The sequence below is a fragment of the Gopherus evgoodei genome, chromosome 9 (assembly GCF_007399415.2).
Source record: "Gopherus evgoodei ecotype Sinaloan lineage chromosome 9, rGopEvg1_v1.p, whole genome shotgun sequence".
Classification (NCBI taxonomy): Eukaryota; Metazoa; Chordata; order Testudines; family Testudinidae; genus Gopherus; species Gopherus evgoodei.
The window spans coordinates 82,614,890-82,633,454 of NC_044330.1; the positions used below are offsets into that span (position 1 = coordinate 82,614,890).

An 18,565-nucleotide genomic window follows, 5' to 3' on the forward strand; every position below is an offset into this window, starting at 1 on the left:
GGGCTCTTCTGGCGGAGCTACGGGCCTGGGCGCTGTAGGACGCGGCTTTTCCGCCAGCGGGGCGGCGGGACGGGCCCCCTCAGCTGAGACTGCGGGGCAGCCAGTAGCCTGCTCTCACCCCGCCGTGCGGTGCGGGTGGCTCCGGGGTTCAGTGGTCCAGGCGCTCACGGAACGACGCACTTTCTCCCTGCAGAGCCGCTCCCGCGATGGACAGCAGGATCCCCTATGACGATTACCCTGTCGTCTTCCTGCCGGCCTACGAGAACCCGCCGGCCTGGATCCCCCCCCACGAGGTCAGTGCTTGGCTTCCGGCGCTCTGAAAACTGGGGTGCTGGGCCCTGGGGAAACTTGTGACGGCGATTTTTGCTAGGCTCGCTCGAGCTGGAATGAAGGCTCTTCTGAGAGCTCGGCTCTGAGTGAGCTGCCTTGGCTTAACCCGGGGGTAGTCTTCAGAAATCTCTTATAAACCTTTGCAGCTGTAGGTGGTGCCAGTGATTCTCTTAAAAAGAACTAAGCATTTACAATCTCTTTGTCAGGTTCGGTAGATTGAGATGCAAATCGGATGGAGAATAGCTATTATAATTGTCTGTAACCTTTTTTAACGTAAACATCAACTATTTTTGTTAAATATTAATTCATTTTACACCAACAGCTTGCTCTGCCTTACAGATGGTTAAGACCACCAGTGCTCTGCCCCAGGAGCATGTAATTCAAGGTCCTCATCCTACATCTGCAGATAGACTTCTGCATGGAACTCAATTAAAAACAATGGGTGCTCATAGTAATACAGAGATCCACCCATATTCATTGCAGGACAGGGGCCTAAATAAGAGAGAAACCTGCTATAAATCAGAAAGCTGAACTAGAACTTACAAGCCACAACTTGATGTTGGAGCATGAGCTTTCGTGGGTGAATACCCACTTCCTCAGATGCAAGATTCACCCACGAAAGCTCATGCTCCAAAACGTCTGTTAGTCTATAAGATGCCACAGGATTCTTTGCTGCTTTTACAGATCCAGACTAATACGGCTACCCTCTGAAACTTGATGTTGCTAGAAACTTCCATGAAATAAAATATTTAGTGAAAGCCATGTTTTAAATCTTGTTTTGCAGTGTTCACAGTACTGAGCCTAGTACAGGAGAACTCAAAGGTGAAATTCACTAATACCTCAAACTGCTTAATCTGATCTTTCCATCAAATATCAAGAAGCACAAAAAGTAAACAAGGTTATAAAATTTATTTTTGCTAGTTATCTCAGGCTTAATTAGTGACAGACGAAATCTGTTTTTAAAAGAATACATTTTACCTCTCCAAATAATCTTTTGAAACTTGCCCCTCTGGGTGTTCCTGATGTCCTCTTCCCTTCTGTTTTAATACAGGGGTTGCAGTCCACCTTTATTACCATGGAGTTCCTATTTGCAGCAGCTGCTGGGGCTTTTTGGCATTGATTTGCTCAGATTTCCGACCAGCTCCAGCTATCACAGGAGCATCCCTTGAGTAAAAATGGCAGTCCTCTGCCTTGCTTGAAGCCACCACACCCAGTGTCCTTGACTAATGCATGGAACCTGTTCCACCTATAGCCATTTATTTCAAACTTGACCAAAGCATTTCCTGACTACTGGGCCAATTAAGAACCAAACATTTCAGAGTGCAGGAACTGATACTGTGCCAAGGTGTTCTAGAGGAAAAAGAAACAACATGACCTACTGTCCTTCCAGGTCCCCCATCTAGACTGCATTGATCAACAGCAATTGTGCCATATCCTGGGAAGTTTTTTGTATGCATTAAAGGAGGTACTGAGGTTACAACTTTATTTGGCTCTGGTCCTCTGAGCTAGACAGCAGGGTCTTTGGGTTTCTTGGGTGGACCAGAAAGCCTAATTTTTGGGGTAGGGATGATGCCTTTTATAAGAAACTGGATGAGAATGTGGTCTGCTTAGGGTGCAGTCAAAGCCCTGAAGAATCAGGTTCTAACCTAGGGGGTGGGCAAACTTTTTGGCCTGAGGGCCACATTGGGGAATAGAAATTGTATGGTGGGCCATGAATGCTCACAAAATTGGGGTTGGGGTGTGTGTGGGGGGGAAGTGAGGGCTCTGGGGCGGGGATGAGGAGTTTAGGGTGCAGAAGGGTACTCTGAGCTGGGATCAAGGGGTTTGGAGAGCAGGAGGGGGATCAGGGCTAGGGTGGTGGCTTGGGGACAGGCTCTGAGTGGCACTTACCCCAAGCGGCTCCTGGAAGCAGTGGCATGTTCCTTGTCCGGCTCCTGCGCAGAGGGAGGGCCAGGCAGCTCTGCAAGCAGTGCCCTTGCAGCTCCCATTGGAGCATATAGGAGCCAGAGCAGGACCAAGCCACGGCTTCCAGGAGCTGTGTGGTGCAGCCCCAACCCTGCGCCCCATCTGGAGCGCTGGAGTGGGGCTGAGCCATGTGATGCAGCCCTAACCCTGTGTCCCAGCCAGAGTAGGGTCAAGCCGCATGGTCTGGCCCCGAACCCAGCATCCCAGCCAGAGTGGGGGCCAGCTTAAAATGGCCCACAGTTTGCCCACCCCTGGTCTAACCACCTGATTCAACACATCCTTTAATATTGAGTGATAGTTGTTTAACATATGATGCTGAGTTCTGGCTAGTACTGCTCTCCCCTCACAGCTGGCAGCCAACAGCAGAGATCCTTGCTTGTCCCCAATGGAATAAGGCTGTCACACTAGTTGTAGTGTGGTAGTACACACAAGCTCTATCAGGCTCAGGTCTCCATTGTGTTGGGTGCTGTACAAAAACATAGGACAAGACAGACCATTCCTGGAAAAGTGTACATAACAACACAAGTAAGGGTAACAAGCAAATGGCGGTGTGTGTTTTTGGGGAGGAAGAGAAGGGTGATGGTAATAGGGATGAGATCATGCTGTAATGTAGCCTTGCTGAGTGTCAGCTGGTTTTGTGATGGATCTCCTATAGCTGTACATAAGCACTTGATATCAATGACATGAGGAATCCCTGCTGGCCACCAGCCTCACCACTTTTACTTGGCAGCATACCATAGGTATCAAAAGTGCATCTTGAGCAGTGATAGCATGGAATTCCTGTCTGGGGTGCAGAAAACTCCTTGGGGGGATTATGTTCCCTGCTGATTTCAGGTTTCTTACAGCAGTTGTTACATTTTGCAGAGAATTTGCCATCCTGACTACAATAATGAGTTGACCCAGTACCTGCCTCGCACTATTGTGCTGAAGAAGCCTGTTGGGGCTCAGGTGAGAACTCCGAGGGCATGGCACTAGCCATTTCTACAGGCCCAGGTAGGGTTGACTGCTAGTTGAGGCTTGACATCAGTGTGTGCAGTCTGGTGCTTCAGTATGTTCTTGTTCTGCTGTGGCAGGTTTGCTTCATTCCAAGGCACAATATGCCCCATGGTGTGACTGTCCCATGGCCTCAGGGGATGGAAGATATGGGTCATACACAAATACTGTCTTCATCTACTGCTTTCTAGGGAAGCTGTTAACAGTGAAGGATCAGTTTAAGCTCACCTCTCCAGCCCCCTGTCATGCAACAGTCTCATTCCACTGAGAGGTGAAAAATCCTGCATGGAGACCAGTCCATGGAGAGAGATGTTGGTGGGAGGAGGTAACTCCACACCTCACTCTGAGAAGGATATCATCCTTCTGCACATGCTAAGAGACATTTTGGAAGCAGTGGTGGTGAGTTGTATGGGCCTGTGCTCCAGGAATATTCAGAGCACAGGGACTCCGCTCCACCAACGTTCAGGGGCTGGTCTCTCCCCTGGTCTTGCCTGCCATCCCTACACGCCTCCCCCAGAGCATCTCCTAGCTCCACTGGCTGCCCTGAGCAATTTTAAAAGGGCCTCAGGGGCTGCTGCAACCACTAGCAGCACAGCAAGGCTAAAGCAGCTTCCTGCCTGCCCTCACTCTGTGCAGCACACCACTGCTGGAAGCGGCTGGCACATCCCTGCAGCCCCAGGGAGTGCAGGGGTGTGTCTGCACGCTGCCTCTGCCCCAACTCTGCCATTGGAACTGTGACCAATGGGAGCTGGGGGGGGGGGGTGCCTTCAGGCAGCAGCATGGGGAGACCCCTGCCCAGGAGTCACATGGCACCCCTCATCCCCCTCCCAACCCACTGCCCCAGCCCAGAGTCTGAATCCAAACTCCCTCCCAGAACTGTAGGCAGTTGCAGAGGGAGACTTGGACCCGTTTTGGACATCATCAAAAATTATACAAACCTCCCACCCCTGGGAATGGAGCTCCTGTTACCAGGGTGACTCCCTCTCCTACTTTTTTCACTTGTTAAAATGTTTTCTAGATAAAACTGAAACTGCCCCTAGAAACTGGAGGCCAGGGCATGAGAGTTCTGCTGGCCTGTTCTTGGGTGATGGCTGACACTTATCCCCCCAGGCAGTGGATGTCTTGTGGTTGAAGCACAGGGTTGGGACTGAGGAGAGCTTGAGGTTAAATTCCCAACTGGGCCACTAACCTCTACTGCTACTGCCCAGCTGTAAAATGAGGATGATGCTTCACAGGGGGTGGAAGGATTGCCATAGAGGTGCCAGTAGAGACCGTGAATGCTTCAGGGTGTTGTCTGAACCCATGGGTAACAGCTATAGGTTCTGAAGGCCTTCCCCTGCTGCCACTGGAGCAGAAGTCCCCATAGCTGGCAGTTGTTCACATTCCATTTAACTATGAATCCTATTTTCTTCTCACAGCTGGGCTTCAACATTCGAGGAGGAAAGGCCTCCCAGCTGGGGATCTTCATCTCCAAGGTACATCAGTCTCTTTGCCATTCTCTCTGCCACTTTGTCTAGTTGTCTAGTGCTTTTTGGACAAGCTAAACCAGCAGAATTTACCTATTTGGGGCTGATTTAGACACTGCTTGGAACTCTAGAACCCATTGCTGTGAAATACCAACTGCCAAAGGATCAGCAATTAGGGACAACCTAGACTATACCACATCTGATTCCAATCTCTTATCCCTGTAGCTCTAATAAATCTCAGTTCTGACCCAAACCCCACACCCTGCTGTTCTGAGTGGAGCAGAGGTGGACACCACAAAGGGGAAATACAGAGGCTGAGTGGTACTACAGAGCTCTGGGGGTCTAACTTGACCTGTTTGGGGAGGGAACTCTGGACTGGTGGCTCTGCATAGTCTGATATGTTGGTTTGACTGACTTAGCCATCTCTTCTCTTCCATTTCCAGGTGATCCCTGACTCAGATGCACACAGAGCAGGGCTGCAGGAGGGAGACCAGGTCCTGGCAGTTAATGATGTCGATTTCCAGGACATTGAGCACAGCAAGGTGAGAGCTCCCCCTGCTGCTCCTGCTCAGGGATCATATACTGCTTGTATCCATTTGAAATACACAGAGAGAAGGGGGTTTAAGGGAAGTGAGGAGAACCGATCCTGCCCCCTCACAGCATCACTCCAGCCTGCACTAACCTGCAGTTTAGGCATGCTCCTAGACCTCTATTCTTGACTCACTGTGCCTGTGGGCAGCTTTCATCTCCCCACCTATAAAATAGGAGAATGATCCTTGTCTACCATGAGATTCTTCGTTAAGAGCTCGCTCTTGATTTAAAGACGTGAGTAACCCTAAAACGAGAGAAGCACAGAACTGGTCATCACAAGCCTGCTATAGGATGAGTGGGGGAGAAGCCCACTATCCCTTCCTTAATGTGTTATGGTTCAGGCCTGACTCCCAGAAGTTGATTGGATGCTAAAGCATTGCACTTAGAGCAGCAGCAGCAATCAGTGCAAGTTGTGTACTGGGGGTTGGAACCTCCAGCTGGGTTGTAGGGGTGGCATTAGGGCAGGCCCCTGAGAACTAATTTCTGCCAGACCCCTCTGTTCATGTAGTGACTCCCTTGCTGCTGCTTCCAGGCTGTCGAGATCCTCAAGACTGCCCGTGAGATCATCATGCGAGTGCGTTACTTCCCCTACAGTAAGTTCCTGTTAATTCCCTCTCCTATGACTCAGCTGCTTCTGAAATCCTGATTGTGAAGCCTGATGCCTTGCATCCTGGCAAGGGACTGTGCTAACTCCAGCTGAACAAATACTAAAAATTTAGAGTCAAACATAGGATTAGAGTAGCAGGCTGCTGATCAGAAACAATTGCTGCTTTGATCACTCAAGATTTTGTACTAGTCAAATACAACAGTAAATGAGTGACATCAAGTACCTGCATATAAACTGGTCACGTCCTAGCAAGACAAGGTTTAAACAAACAACTGACCAGCTTAAACAGGTTCTTGGAACAGCAAGTTGTAGAGCACACAAGCAGTAATTTTAGTCTAAACTCAGGAATTGCTTCAGTAGATATAATTTGAATAACAGTGGATGCAATTGTTAAACTTTCTCAGGGGAGGAAAGATGCCAAATAGTGGTGGCTCTTTAGAATGGAGAGTCTTTTTAAAAAGGAAACTCAGCAACATGAGCAAGTTTTAAAGCCTTAGTAGTCCACATGCTAAGCAACCAAGGTACAAAGATGCAAGAAGACCCAGGTGGTAAAATGACATGTTTGACTCAAAGAACCTTGAACAAGTATCCTTCAGAAAGTGGAAACCCAAGCCTAATGAGGCAAGTAGAGAGAAGCAAACTATGGCAGTCGAACTGGATGGAAATTAGACAGAGCAAATAGCCAGGGCCACAACCGGAAAGATCTCCTTTAAATCGGAGATGTAGGATATGAGTGTGTTAAACCTCACAAGTCTATCAGGAAATCAAAAGGGGTAGGTAAAGAGGATGAGGATACTGCAGTGCAGCTAAGTGATTTCTTTACATCAGTCTTCATGATGGAAGGTGGTGTGAGATAGTGCCTCACCTTAGTTAAGATCAGGTGTCTGAACTGGAGTGTCAAAGGAAGTGCTAGAACAAGCTGACAAATCAAAGGGCACCAAATCCCTAGATTTAGCTCTACTTTCAAGAGTGCTGCAGGAATTTAGGAATGAAGTGGCTAAGCTGCCAGAAAACATGCCATTAAAATCAGTTGCTAGAGAGCAGTCCAGTGAGTGTTGTATTCAGGCTGATCCTGGACCTTAAAGCTGTCACCCTCACTGTAGTAGCATCAATTTCCTTACTACTAACCAGACAAAGTTCCATACAGAGCAGGCCTGCATAACATGCGGCCCACGGAGGCTCACTGTGCGGCCTGCGACAGGGATTCATAGGGCTCTGGGCTGCCCGCAGAGATTCCTGGCCGCGGCTGAGATTTAGAGGTCTCCGGGCTCCCCGGCGGCTGCAGGCAGCCCAGAGCCCTTTGAATCCCAGCCGCAGCTCCAGCAGATGGGCTGGGATTTAAAGGGCTCAGGCTCCCCACAGCTGCAGGAGCTCTGGGCCCTTTAAATCCCTGCAAAGCTCCAGTTTCCCCCAGCTGCTGGAGCCTTGGGCCCTTTAATTTGGCCCTGACAGCTCCCAGCCACCTCTTCAGCTGGGAGCCCTTGATTGGTTTAAAATCAAGTATCACGTCCCTAGCCCCAACCTTCCTTTTTGGCCCACAGCTGTTTTGGTGGGGCAGCTGCTGGGAAAGGAGGGTTTGTTTCTGCAGGGCTGGGCAGTGCTTGGGCAGGGTGTTTCTGTGGGCCAGGAGGTCCTGGGGGCGGGAGGGGGCATGAGGGTTTTTCCACAGGGCTGGGGGGTTTTGGCCTTCACCACTTCACGAGTTGTGCAGGCCTGATATAGAGCAATGCCTGCACTCAAATAGCAGCACCTGAGCCCATTCTGTTTGTCCTACTCTATCAGCCTCACTAATGCCTGCTTTTCCATTCCAGATTACCAGAGGCAGAAAGAGAGAACTGTTCACTGTCCCTGATAAGGTCCCCCTAATAATGGCTGCTCTGCCCTGCAGTTCATTGGGTCACAGCAAGAAGACTCTGCTCTCCTCAGCACTGGGGAGATTTGACACTAAACTAGATTTTCCTTCAAGTTTCAGCTTCAGGCAGAGGTGTGACTATCCTGCTGGCTCTTTGGGTCTCAGCTCCGACAAGATCCCAGCTCTGCTCTCTGTACTGATGGACCCAATCTCTTCCTGCTGTTTACATGATAGAGCCAAGGATGTGGCAGGACAGGGAGCTGGGCTCTAAGCTCCAGTTTTTGGCTCAGGCACTGCACTGCAGAGGTTGATGGAGAAGTGGGGTATGGAGGATGCTGGGGAATGAAGGGTGGCTTCTGTAGCCAGACTTGTATCCATGGAGTGAGTGTCTGTTCCAGTATGTGATTGCTTCTTTGAAAGGAGATTCTTATGGGGTGCTGCTCTTGTCCATCTCAATGAGGTGTGAGGCCAAAGAGGGTGGGTCTGTATACATGCACCATGTCTGACTTAGAGCACAAGATAATGGGGCTGTAGTGCTGATTCTAAGCCAAGTACAGAACAGGCTTTTTCTTTCCAACATGGTCTTAATGTCTTTTGCCCTATCCATCATGCACTGCAAAATTGTATGACACTAATGAAGCAGCTGCTGCTTGCTGTGTTGGAGGGAGAAAGTAGCTGGCAGAACCTGGCAAGGGCACAGCCAAGCTGCTATCTGCCATTGCCAAGATAGGTGCCTCTGCACAATTCACCATCCACTGGAGTTTCCTTCAGAAGTAGGCCCTGTACTTAGTTCACAGCACAGTAGCACTTGGGCTCTGGGGAGGTAAAAGGAATAAGTGCTCTGTGGTAAGAGAACCAGGGGGGGTAGAAATTACTGCATAGGAGATGGACTCTGCCTTGTTCTCACTGTCCAGTGGCCACTTGCTGCAGCCTGACACTGCCATCTTCCCGAATTCTAGAAGATGAGTAAAGTGTTCAGTCCCTTTTATGGGCATGGCTAGATATCTTCCTCCACCTCCCACTGCTACTTTCTAGGGCAATGGATTGGTTGGGATCCAGGGAAGAGAGAGGAGGTAACTTCAGTGAACTTTGTCTGTCCAGCCATTTTCCTGGATTGTAAGATTAGGGCATATGCTTGTATCCCATCATGACTTCGGTGGGGGTGGGGGCAGTGGCGAGTAATTCTTAGGACTTGTTTCCAAATCATGCTTGCTGTGGTCTAGCACCAAAACACACAGTTGTTCTGCTAGGTTCCTTGTGTGGCACTACTGCTTTCATTGTTAAGCATTTCCTGCTGATGATGTGGTGGATATTATCTACTGAGGACATCCATCATTCTGCACTATCACACCATTTGTCCCTTTACTATTCTCTCCTGTTAAGATTCCCAGCCAGCTGTAAAGGGGGAGGTACCTGCACTCATCCATCCCTCACACATTCCATCTATGTAAGCAAGTCACACTACCTACTACTGAATTAACTGGATGGTGGCTGTTTATGAAGCAAAAGAGAACCCACCATACCCTATGTGCTTATTGCAGTTCCTCTTAGCAGCTGACTTCTTGGTAGGAAGCACAGCAGTGAGGTGGTGTCATTATCCTGAAAGCTTTTTTGCTCTTGCCAAACAGGATCTGGAGCTAGGTCTGCCTTCCTGGGCTGGGATTTGTTCTATCGCTTTGTAGGCACCTAAAAGTCTTAATGAAAATAAAGTTAGTTTTGAAGTCTGGCTCCTGTACTATGTTTTAATTCCCTCCCAGGAAATGAATGTGGTCTGATGAATTGTACCCGCCCTTCCCACACATGGAGGAAGTACAGTGAGCACAGCTCAGTTGACATCAGCACTGGAGGCTAAAGTTATGTGCAAGACTCTGTCCTTAACTTCTACAACTGCAGGCACTGAAAGGGACCCTTGGCACATAAGGACACTTTCTGTTGCCCACCATTGTGATTACTGGTTCAGTTCCAGAGGTGGGAACCGCAGTGCAAGTCAAGCCAAACTGAGTCAATTTGACTTTGACAAGGAGTCTGGGATGTGCCACTTAATTTCCACACCCCACCCCACCCCACCCCACCCCCGTGGTAGTTGGTGTACTCACTTCTGCTGGAAGTTCTAGTAAACACTGCTGTTAGCAACACTGGGACTGTCTCTTCAAAAAGAGTCAGACTGCAGGAAAAGACAGCTCTAGGCCCAGCTTTTGCACCTACAGGCCAGGGTTAGACAGTCTTCTCCCCACCCCCAGTGCTTTGGATTCAACCCAGGGAATAAGGAGGTGAAACTGAGGACAGAACTAACACAATGACTTGATCTCAGTAACAATCAAAACCTAACATGAGCTGGCAGCCTCACTGCTACAGGCCAACTGCTGCCAATAGGAATAATGCCTTGGGGACAAGGAACCCAAGGCACCTCCACAGCAGAGAGGGGTGAAAGTAGTGCAGAGGGCCCAGGCCCTTCCCTCATACTGACCTGCCTTTATAGCACACTCATGGACAGAGTTCCACTGGCTGGAGAAGGAACACAAGTCTTATCATTACAAGCCAATCTCACATCCCACAAATCCAACAACTGCCTTCAAGATTAGTTTCTCTAGCTTCATCAGTGTCACCTGCTTGAGCAAGCAAACATCCTGGGGGAAAGTTCAATGAGCAGTTCCACACCCAGCCTCCCAGAGCCAACACCTACCATGTGTTGCAGAATGGAGAGTGCAGTGAGCAAATAGGCCTGGCAGGATTGAGCAGTGCTCAGCACAAACAAGTGTATTTGCATCAGGTCTTTTAACAGGAGACTCCAATCAGGCCCACTGAGGGGCCTATGGCCAGAGGCCCATGGACTGTCCCTAACTTACCTGCACACAGATGACTACAAACCCACAGAGACAAACCCTAAAAATTCTCACTGAACATTCAAGCTGCTCATCCTATTTGTTAAGAGCAGGATCCTCAAGTGCAGCACTAGCTCATTTTACACCTCAGCTCCAGGACTCAGTCAACCTTACCATGCTCTAGATGTCCCTAAACCTCTGACTGCTAGAAGGTGGGACTAGACAACAGGGGATGGACCACTCAATAAATTGCCTTGTTCTGTTCACTCCCTCTGAAGCTTCGGGAACCTGCCACTATCAAAAGATAGGATACTGGGCTAGATGGATTCTGGTCTGACCAGTATGGCCATTCTTATGTTCTTACTAGAACTGTAAATTAGTCTCAGTTAATGCATACAATTAACTCAAACATTAACACTTTTAGTAAGCATTAATCTCTCTGCAGATGGGACTCAGTGGTGCCCAGGTAGGGAGGTGCCAGCTGGGCAAGGGGGGGCCACTGCTCAAGGCACCTTGCTCAGGGGTGCTGCTGCATGCCTCTGCCACCATTCTCCACTGTGGCTCCCACCTCTCTGCCCCTGGCCAAGCTGCTCCTGACTGGGAGCCAGCCTCCTGTGCAGAGTGGGGTATGGAGGCTGATGCTGGGGTATTTCCCTCCCCTTGCCCATGTAGCCAGTCACCACTGAGCTGAGTCCAGGGAACGGGGGGAACTTTGCTGCTGCTGGTGGCTCAGAAGTGAGTGCTGCTGACAACAGCTGCTGCTGGCTGCAAAGTGCTATGCTGAAAGAGACTGTTCTTCCAATACACACCAAACAAACTATTGGCAAAAAAATATGTAAATAAATGGTATTCTGTTTAACAGGGTGATTAAAACTGCAATTAATCATGACTTTTAATCTCATGATTGTGATTTTTTTTTTTAAAATCATTTGGCAGCCCAGTTCTTACCACTCCAAGGTAATTTCCTGTCACCTTGATGATAAAGCCAATCTGCTCCCTTGAGACTTATTTGCATCTGTCCCTTTCCAGCTACCTATCACATCACCCCATTCAATACAAGCCTGCTTTGCTGGGGTCAAGTTCAGCCCTGGGGAAATAGGGTGACATCCCGAGTTACGGCAATAATAAACTTGGGTCAGTCTTTAAGGCCTTCTGGGGCACGCTACTCCCTCCTGCACTGGAGTTGAATTTCTCAGCTCTGTCAGGGAGCATCACATGAACTCCGAACAGGCAAACAGGGTTCTCCTCTCTCCCTAGAAGTGCCTCAGGTGGTAGGGATGTCTATCCTTCCCAAACTTACCCCTGTTGCCCATTTCTATAAGAGGGTATGTAGTCTAATGCTATCCAGTTCTTAATGGCTCTCAGAATACACAGGCAAAAACTCTCAGACTGGGGCAGCATTAGCACTTCAGGGAGCAACTCCCACCAAGAGGCAGCGCAGCACAGTTGGCCAGATACATTATGGATATTTTTACCTTCATATGAAGCAACAGGTCTTGGTCACAGTACAGAAACTGTCTCTAAGGTGCCCCAAGTATTTCTAACATTTATTTGAGCATAAGCTTTCGTGGGCTACAGCCCGCTTCTTTGGATGCATAGAAGCGAACAGAGTAAGGAGATATATATGCATACAGAACATGAAAAGGCAGAAGTAGCCATACCAACTCTAAGAGGCTAATTAAGATGACATTAATTAGCCTCTTAGAGTTGGTATGGCTACTTCCGCCTTTTCGTGTTCTGTATGCATATATATCTCCTTACTCTGTTCCATTCTATGCATCCGAAGAAGTGGGCTGTAGCCCACGAAAACTTATGCTCAAATAAATTTGTTAGTCTGTATCTGCAAAAAGAACAGGAGTACTTGTGGCACCGTGGAGACTAACACAGCTGCTACTCTGAAACCTGTCATAGTACAGAAAGGATCATCGAGCAGAAGAAATTCATACCATCCTATCAGACGTCACTGATAAATTTCCCCAAGATTTACCCTGCTCACTGCGATAGCTGTCTCAGCACAACGGGCCCCAGGTGCTCCAAGCTCCCCACACAGCCACTGTCCTCTGTTCCCATCCTGATGGGAACGGACACCCCTCTATGCTTGAGACCTAAACATGGTCTATTGGCTCATGACGGGAAGAACTACAAACCCTGGGCATAAAAATACATTTCCCCCTTTAATGTAAAACTGTCAGGAAGAGTCCAAACACAGTCCAGTGTTGCTCGTGGAAAAGAACCAAGCAGCATCAGTTCTCAGAGCCACTGTGGTCTCCCCTCTCGTCCTTCACCTCTGACAGGCTGCTCTCATCAATGTTCTCCAGAGAGGCAGCATGCTGGAGTGCCAGGTCTGACAGCATCATGGTGGGGAGCTTGTTCTGCTCAGGATACAGCCAGGGCTTCACACTGACATTGTGCTGCTGTTTCCAGGAGGGGTATTTCAAGCAGGCCTTTTGCATCTTCTTCAGCATCTGAAGAAAGCAGAAAAGGGGACCAAGAAAATGGAAGCAGCCTAGAATCTGACCACTACCAGACCCCCTGCATTTTCTTATGTACTTAATGCTTGGGAAAGGGTGGGTGCTGTGCAGTTACCTGAGCCAGGTAGAGGGGGCAGACCTGAGCGCATGGAGAGACATACTGTATAATTCCATACAGGAGCATTTTCCATTTGTTGGATAAGCAATCAGTATCTTCAATAGATCAAAGGATCTCATTGTGCTTCAGCTGCTTCTCCTCTAGGAGGCAGACAACTATTAGCCCCATTTTACAGATAGAGAAATGGGTGGCTGAGCCAAAAAGTCACTGTGACACCTTGGTCAAGTCCAAGGACAGAGCTGGGGACAGAACCCAGAATGCTGACCCATGCTGCCATCTTGCGTCTCAACTACACCTCATGCCAAATAGATTCCCCCACAGTTATGCCCTGCAATCCTGACCTGTGCCTTCCCCACTACTCCAAGAGCTCAGAGGATGCCGAACCTCAGAATGCAGAATCCAGTGGTCACAAGCTGGGGGCCCCAAGACAAAGCATTATGCACAGGTTTTTCACCTCTCTGATGTATCAGAGGTCGGTCATTGTCAGATGTTGGACTAACTGGTCCAGCACATTCTAGTATCAAATCCAAAGATACCTAGGATGCCCCCATTCTCATTACTGCTCAGGTCTGTACCAGGAAGTTGGAGGGGCTGGAAAGTCTAAGGACACGTTAGATCTCCACTAACTGCCAGCCCTTTCCTCTAACCATGAACAATGGTTGATCCTTATTACCCACTGCTCAGGAGCTCCTTCACTCACCCTTGGTGCCAGGTACTGGGAAGCTTTATTCACAACCCACTTTGGCAGTTTCCCTAATGCATAAGAAAGAAAGGTGAAGAAATAGAATAATTAGCGAGCCATGGCAGAAAAATGCATTTGTGCCAGGGTGCAACTGCACGCAATGCTCCAGCCCCTCACCAGGGTACAATTGTGAAGCTGCAAGATCATCTCCATGGCAAGTTGCAAAGTGATCCTAGATGGATGCCTAGGAGGGAAATGTGTGGAAAGAAAGCAATACAATTTATGCCCTGTATAAGGGAGTAGAATGTCTGTTCACCTAAACCCGAAGTTGCCTTATCCTCTTGCACACCCACAAGGGATACAGAGCCAGACTCACCTTTGGGGTCCACCTGAGCCAGGTAAGTCAAGGTGCAGCTGTTTGGTCCAGTCGACTGCACCAAGTACCCCGCCAAGATAGAAACAGCCCTTACCAGGTCCTTTCGGGGAGGATATTGCTGTGTGGTGAAATCAGACAAACTCTGTCACCTTCCCTGGACTCTCTCTCAGACTTAGTGTTATACACACAGGGCAATGGGACTAATCTAGAGGCTCAGACACGGTACCTAGTCTGTAAAGAGTTAGCTGTGCAATACATATCCCACAATAATAGAAGGTCCCTGCACACCCAAAGGGACACAAGGACTGGCTACATACACTCTAAGGGTATGTCCACAATACCCGCCGGATTGGCGGGTAGCAATCGGTCTACCGGGGATTTATTTATCATGTCTACACTACATGTGATGTAAATGTGATAAATCAATCCCCAATCACTCTCCTGTCAACTGCTGAACTCCAGCAGTGCAAGAGACAGAAGCAAAGTTGACGGGGGAGCTGCAGCCATTGATCCAGCGCTGCGAGGATGCGAAGTACGTAATTTTAATTCGATCTAAGATGCGTCGACTTCAGCTACAAAAATAGGGTAGCTGAAGTCAACGCATCTTAGATCGATTTCCCCGCCCCCCCGGCAGTGTAGACCAGGCCTAAGGCATCAGTAAGGGGTGGTAGATAAAAAAATGTAGCTCAGGTTAATAAGAGCCAAAATCACATTCTGCTCAGAGCATCCTTAACTTGTAATCCGGACAAACTCCACCCAGCTCATGACTGCAGCTGTGGGGTGGAGTCATTCATCAAGGAGGCATTGAGAAGGCACTACTGAGATTTCCATGGGAGCATGGGGCCATGTAATTAAACTCTTCCCTCCCCCTGACTCACCGGGTGTTTGACAGAGAAGTTGATGATCATGTAAGATTTATCCACAACCTGCCAGGATCGCAGTGTCACCACATCTCTGTTCTTTAAGGGCTTTGGACACTTCCCTAGCCAAGAAGGAAGCAAAGTCTCTTCAACTCACCAGTGATAAGAGTTGCAGGAAGTGCAGTCACACTAGGGGGTGTGTTCTACCTTGCCTGCACTCACCCTCAGATGAGGTTTGTGATCTCTCTGTATCCTGCCACCAATGCCTCCCCATATCTCTTAAGAGCCCAGCTGATCTTTCCATTAGCAGCCTCAACAGATGTGCCAAGGATGAAATGAACCCAGGGGGCTGAACTCCCCTCTCCTGTTAGAAAGTCCAGTGGGCTGAGGCATGGGAAGCTTGTCCTACTGCTGACTAGATGGTATCTATTCAGGGCATACAGAATGGGTTCACTCTTTGCTCCTTCCTACTCAAGGAAACTGGATGATCCCTGCACTTGTTTAACTCAGGATTTCAATTCTCTGGGGTTGATCGCACATCCTGCCGCACTCAGCCAAGCAGAGCAGCCCCCAAGCCATCACTCACAGGAGTAGTAGCCGACATCAGCATTGGTGGCAAGCCGGGCAATGTCATGTGTGTCAATGACGTTCATGTCCCATTTCCTGCGATACTCAATGTCATGCAGCACATCATATACCGTCTCCGCTGGCACATCTTGGATGTCAATGCAGCACTGCAGGCAGGAGTAGGACCACAACCACAGTCAGATCACTAGCTGGTTGGCTGGCCCCACCCTCATACTACTGATTGGAGTAGCTGACTTGATCCATGTATAGGGAAGAGCTCCTCATCCTCAGCTGGCCTCCTACTTGTGGGGAAGTGTGTCAGCCAGGCTAACATTACCCCTTTACAAATCACAGGAACCCTCTACTCAAAACACTTTGCAAATTTCCCCTCACAGCAGGCTGATATGATGATCAGAGAGGGAAGCAACTCACCTAAGATCAAAAACAGAGATAAGGACAAAGAATCCATTCCAAAGTAACAATACTTATTGCCCTTGAAACATTCAGCAGAGAAATGCTAACAGATCACTGTTAAAAGCCCTATCCTGTAACTAGGCAAATCCCAGTCCACACAACAACCAGAATCATGAACAAGAAGCACATGGCAGAGGCTTCCATAACTAAGGTACCACCACACATGCTGGTGCAGAAGAATGGAGAAGGGAAGTATGCAAGCAGAGCAAGTCAGAGCTGGACACTATGTTCCAATCTCCAGATAGAAGCAACCAGGCAGACAGTGGAAGTATCAAATCTTACACAGAGGACTCCAGTGTGGAGATGCACAGTAGGCCCGCTCAATGGCTTGTGGCTGACCAGAATTCAGGGGCAAACAACAGGTCTGTGAGATCCCAGAAAGAAAAGCTTTCCTGTTACTGGTTCAGAGAAGCTGCAACTCTAGTTCCTATCTCATCACCCTGTACCAGACTTCAGCCACTTACAGTGGTGTTTGTCAATATAAGGGTTTGGCTACACTTGCAGCTGTACAGGGAAAGCGCTGCAGCGTGGCCTCACTGACAGCTACCAGCGCTGCAGTGTGGCCACTGGGCAGCTATCCCAGCGTTCAAGTGGCTGCAATGTGCTTTTCAAAAGAGGGGAGGTGGGGTGGAGTGTGACAGGGAGCGTGAGAGAGACAGAGAGAGTGGATTTTTGGAGCTGACACCATGTCAGCTCCCTGCCTTGCAAATTCTGATTACTTCCCCCCACCCCTCTCTCATTCACTCTTAAATGCAAATAGCCTTCAGACCAGATAAGCAGCTGGTCCCACAGACTCCCTCCCCCTGGTGCTGTTTCTCTCCTCAAGCAAACACTAGCTGTGGACATTCCCTGCCTGCCTCTGCTCGAGCAAACAGTAGCTGTGTTTGTTCTTTAGATAAGCAGGTCCAGGAGCCCCGAGTTCACAACAAAACAAAGAGGCATCATAACAAAACAAAGAGAGTTCTTTAGTTAAAAGCATTATGGGAAAATTCCAAAGGTGAGTTACAGCATGGTAAGATTAATCACTGCAGCACCAGCGCTGTTCTCTTTATTCCTCTCACCTACGTGGAGTACAACCAGCGCTGTAGCCAGGGAGATACAGCACTGCATATGCCTTGCCAGTGTGGATGGCGAGTAAGTTGCAGCGTTGTAAAGCCACTACCAGTGCTGCAACTCTCCAGTAGAGCCAAAGCCTATAAGTCAATGATTTACAGAGAAAGCATAACTCAGGCTGCACTCTCAAGGCTGGTGCAACTCCACAACCACGCACTATGTTGTTCTATACCACATGGGCAAAGAAGACTCCTGTGGGGAACGCTATCACCAGGGCAGATGACTTGATATGAAGAATAATTAATGCATCTCACTTGCTACTTTCTTGGGAAGTTCACATCAGATTCCTGGGACCCAGATACTGGAGTGACAAGTGCCTCTGGGTCACAGATGTGTCACATGGCAAAGACAAGGGCCGTGTGAATAGAATATCAGGAAACAGAGACACCAAAGCCATACAAGATGGTGACAATTAGCACAAATGGGTTCCACTACTTATTTTAGAGTTAATCAGTTACTCTAATTCTGGCACATGCACTGGCTAAGCACTTTCTGGGGCGGGAGCCCAGCAACTTCTCTTATGCCTAGTTTCTATCTCCACGTGACACGATCCCCAACTTCCCCCCCACATTACACCTCTGTTTGCGATATTGAACCGGGACTACAAATAGTCAAACTCAGGGTGAGTGGAGCCTGCGGTGCTAGATCTGGGCGTGATGCCATCCAACAGCTCCCACAGCGAGCCCCGCTCCCAGGGGAGATCCGGCAGCGCAAAGCAGCCGCCAGGCTCCTGCAAGTGCCCCACACTCCGTGCCCTGCCCTCCTGCCACCCCCCGGCTCACCTTGACGGTGTGCACGGCGGGGCCGGCGGGCGGGGGCGGCTGCACCCACACCCCGACGCCCTCCCGGCTGTATCTGCTCTGCCAGCCGCGCTCTGCCTCGCACTGAGCCTGGAAGGCCCGGAAGGCGTCGGCGTCGGGCACCTGCACAGGCTCCATTGGCGCTGGGGAGCCGGCAAGGTCAGCAGCGGAAGGCGCCGGACGGGTGAACACAGGTGCCGGCAAAGCCCCACCCGCTCGCGGCCCCATACGCAGTTGGCGTGATAGCTCTCGCCCCGCCCCGCCCCTATCAGGTTCGCCCAGCTCGTCCCCGCTCCTCATTGGCTTCGCCTCGTTGAACCAGCCGCCAATCAGCCAACGATTCCGGCCAGGTGCGCCCCGCCCTACCCGCTGATTGGCCGCGATGTCCGCGGCTTCTTTTCCTGGTTGGGCTGCTTCCCCCCCCCCCCCCCCCCCGCGGAACACATCTGCCGCCGCGTGACTGGTGAAATTTTAAAAA

The 18,565-nt window shown here is 49.5% G+C and overlaps 2 protein-coding genes across 2 annotated transcripts; one reads left to right on the forward strand and one right to left on the reverse strand.

Moving 5' to 3' along the window:
• The first annotated feature begins 9 nt into the window (after positions 1–9).
• PDZD11 (PDZ domain containing 11) lies at positions 10–9,530 on the forward strand. The gene is made up of 6 exons (XM_030574366.1): positions 10–293; positions 3,160–3,243; positions 4,707–4,763; positions 5,198–5,296; positions 5,878–5,938; positions 7,764–9,530. Exons 1-6 carry the CDS (start codon positions 207–209, stop codon positions 7,802–7,804), a joined length of 429 nt encoding a protein of 142 aa, XP_030430226.1. The 5' UTR covers positions 10–206; the 3' UTR covers positions 7,805–9,530.
• A 3,251-nt stretch (positions 9,531–12,781) lies between these two features.
• On the reverse strand, positions 12,782–18,330 carry LOC115657092 (START domain-containing protein 10-like). Its single transcript, XM_030574365.1, has 6 exons — positions 18,070–18,330; positions 15,720–15,867; positions 15,152–15,255; positions 14,274–14,391; positions 13,916–13,968; positions 12,782–13,091 (listed from the first exon to the last, which is right to left on the reverse strand). Exons 1-6 carry the CDS (start codon positions 18,313–18,315, stop codon positions 12,870–12,872), a joined length of 891 nt encoding a protein of 296 aa, XP_030430225.1. The 5' UTR covers positions 18,316–18,330; the 3' UTR covers positions 12,782–12,869.
• Positions 18,331–18,565: the final 235 nt, after the last annotated feature.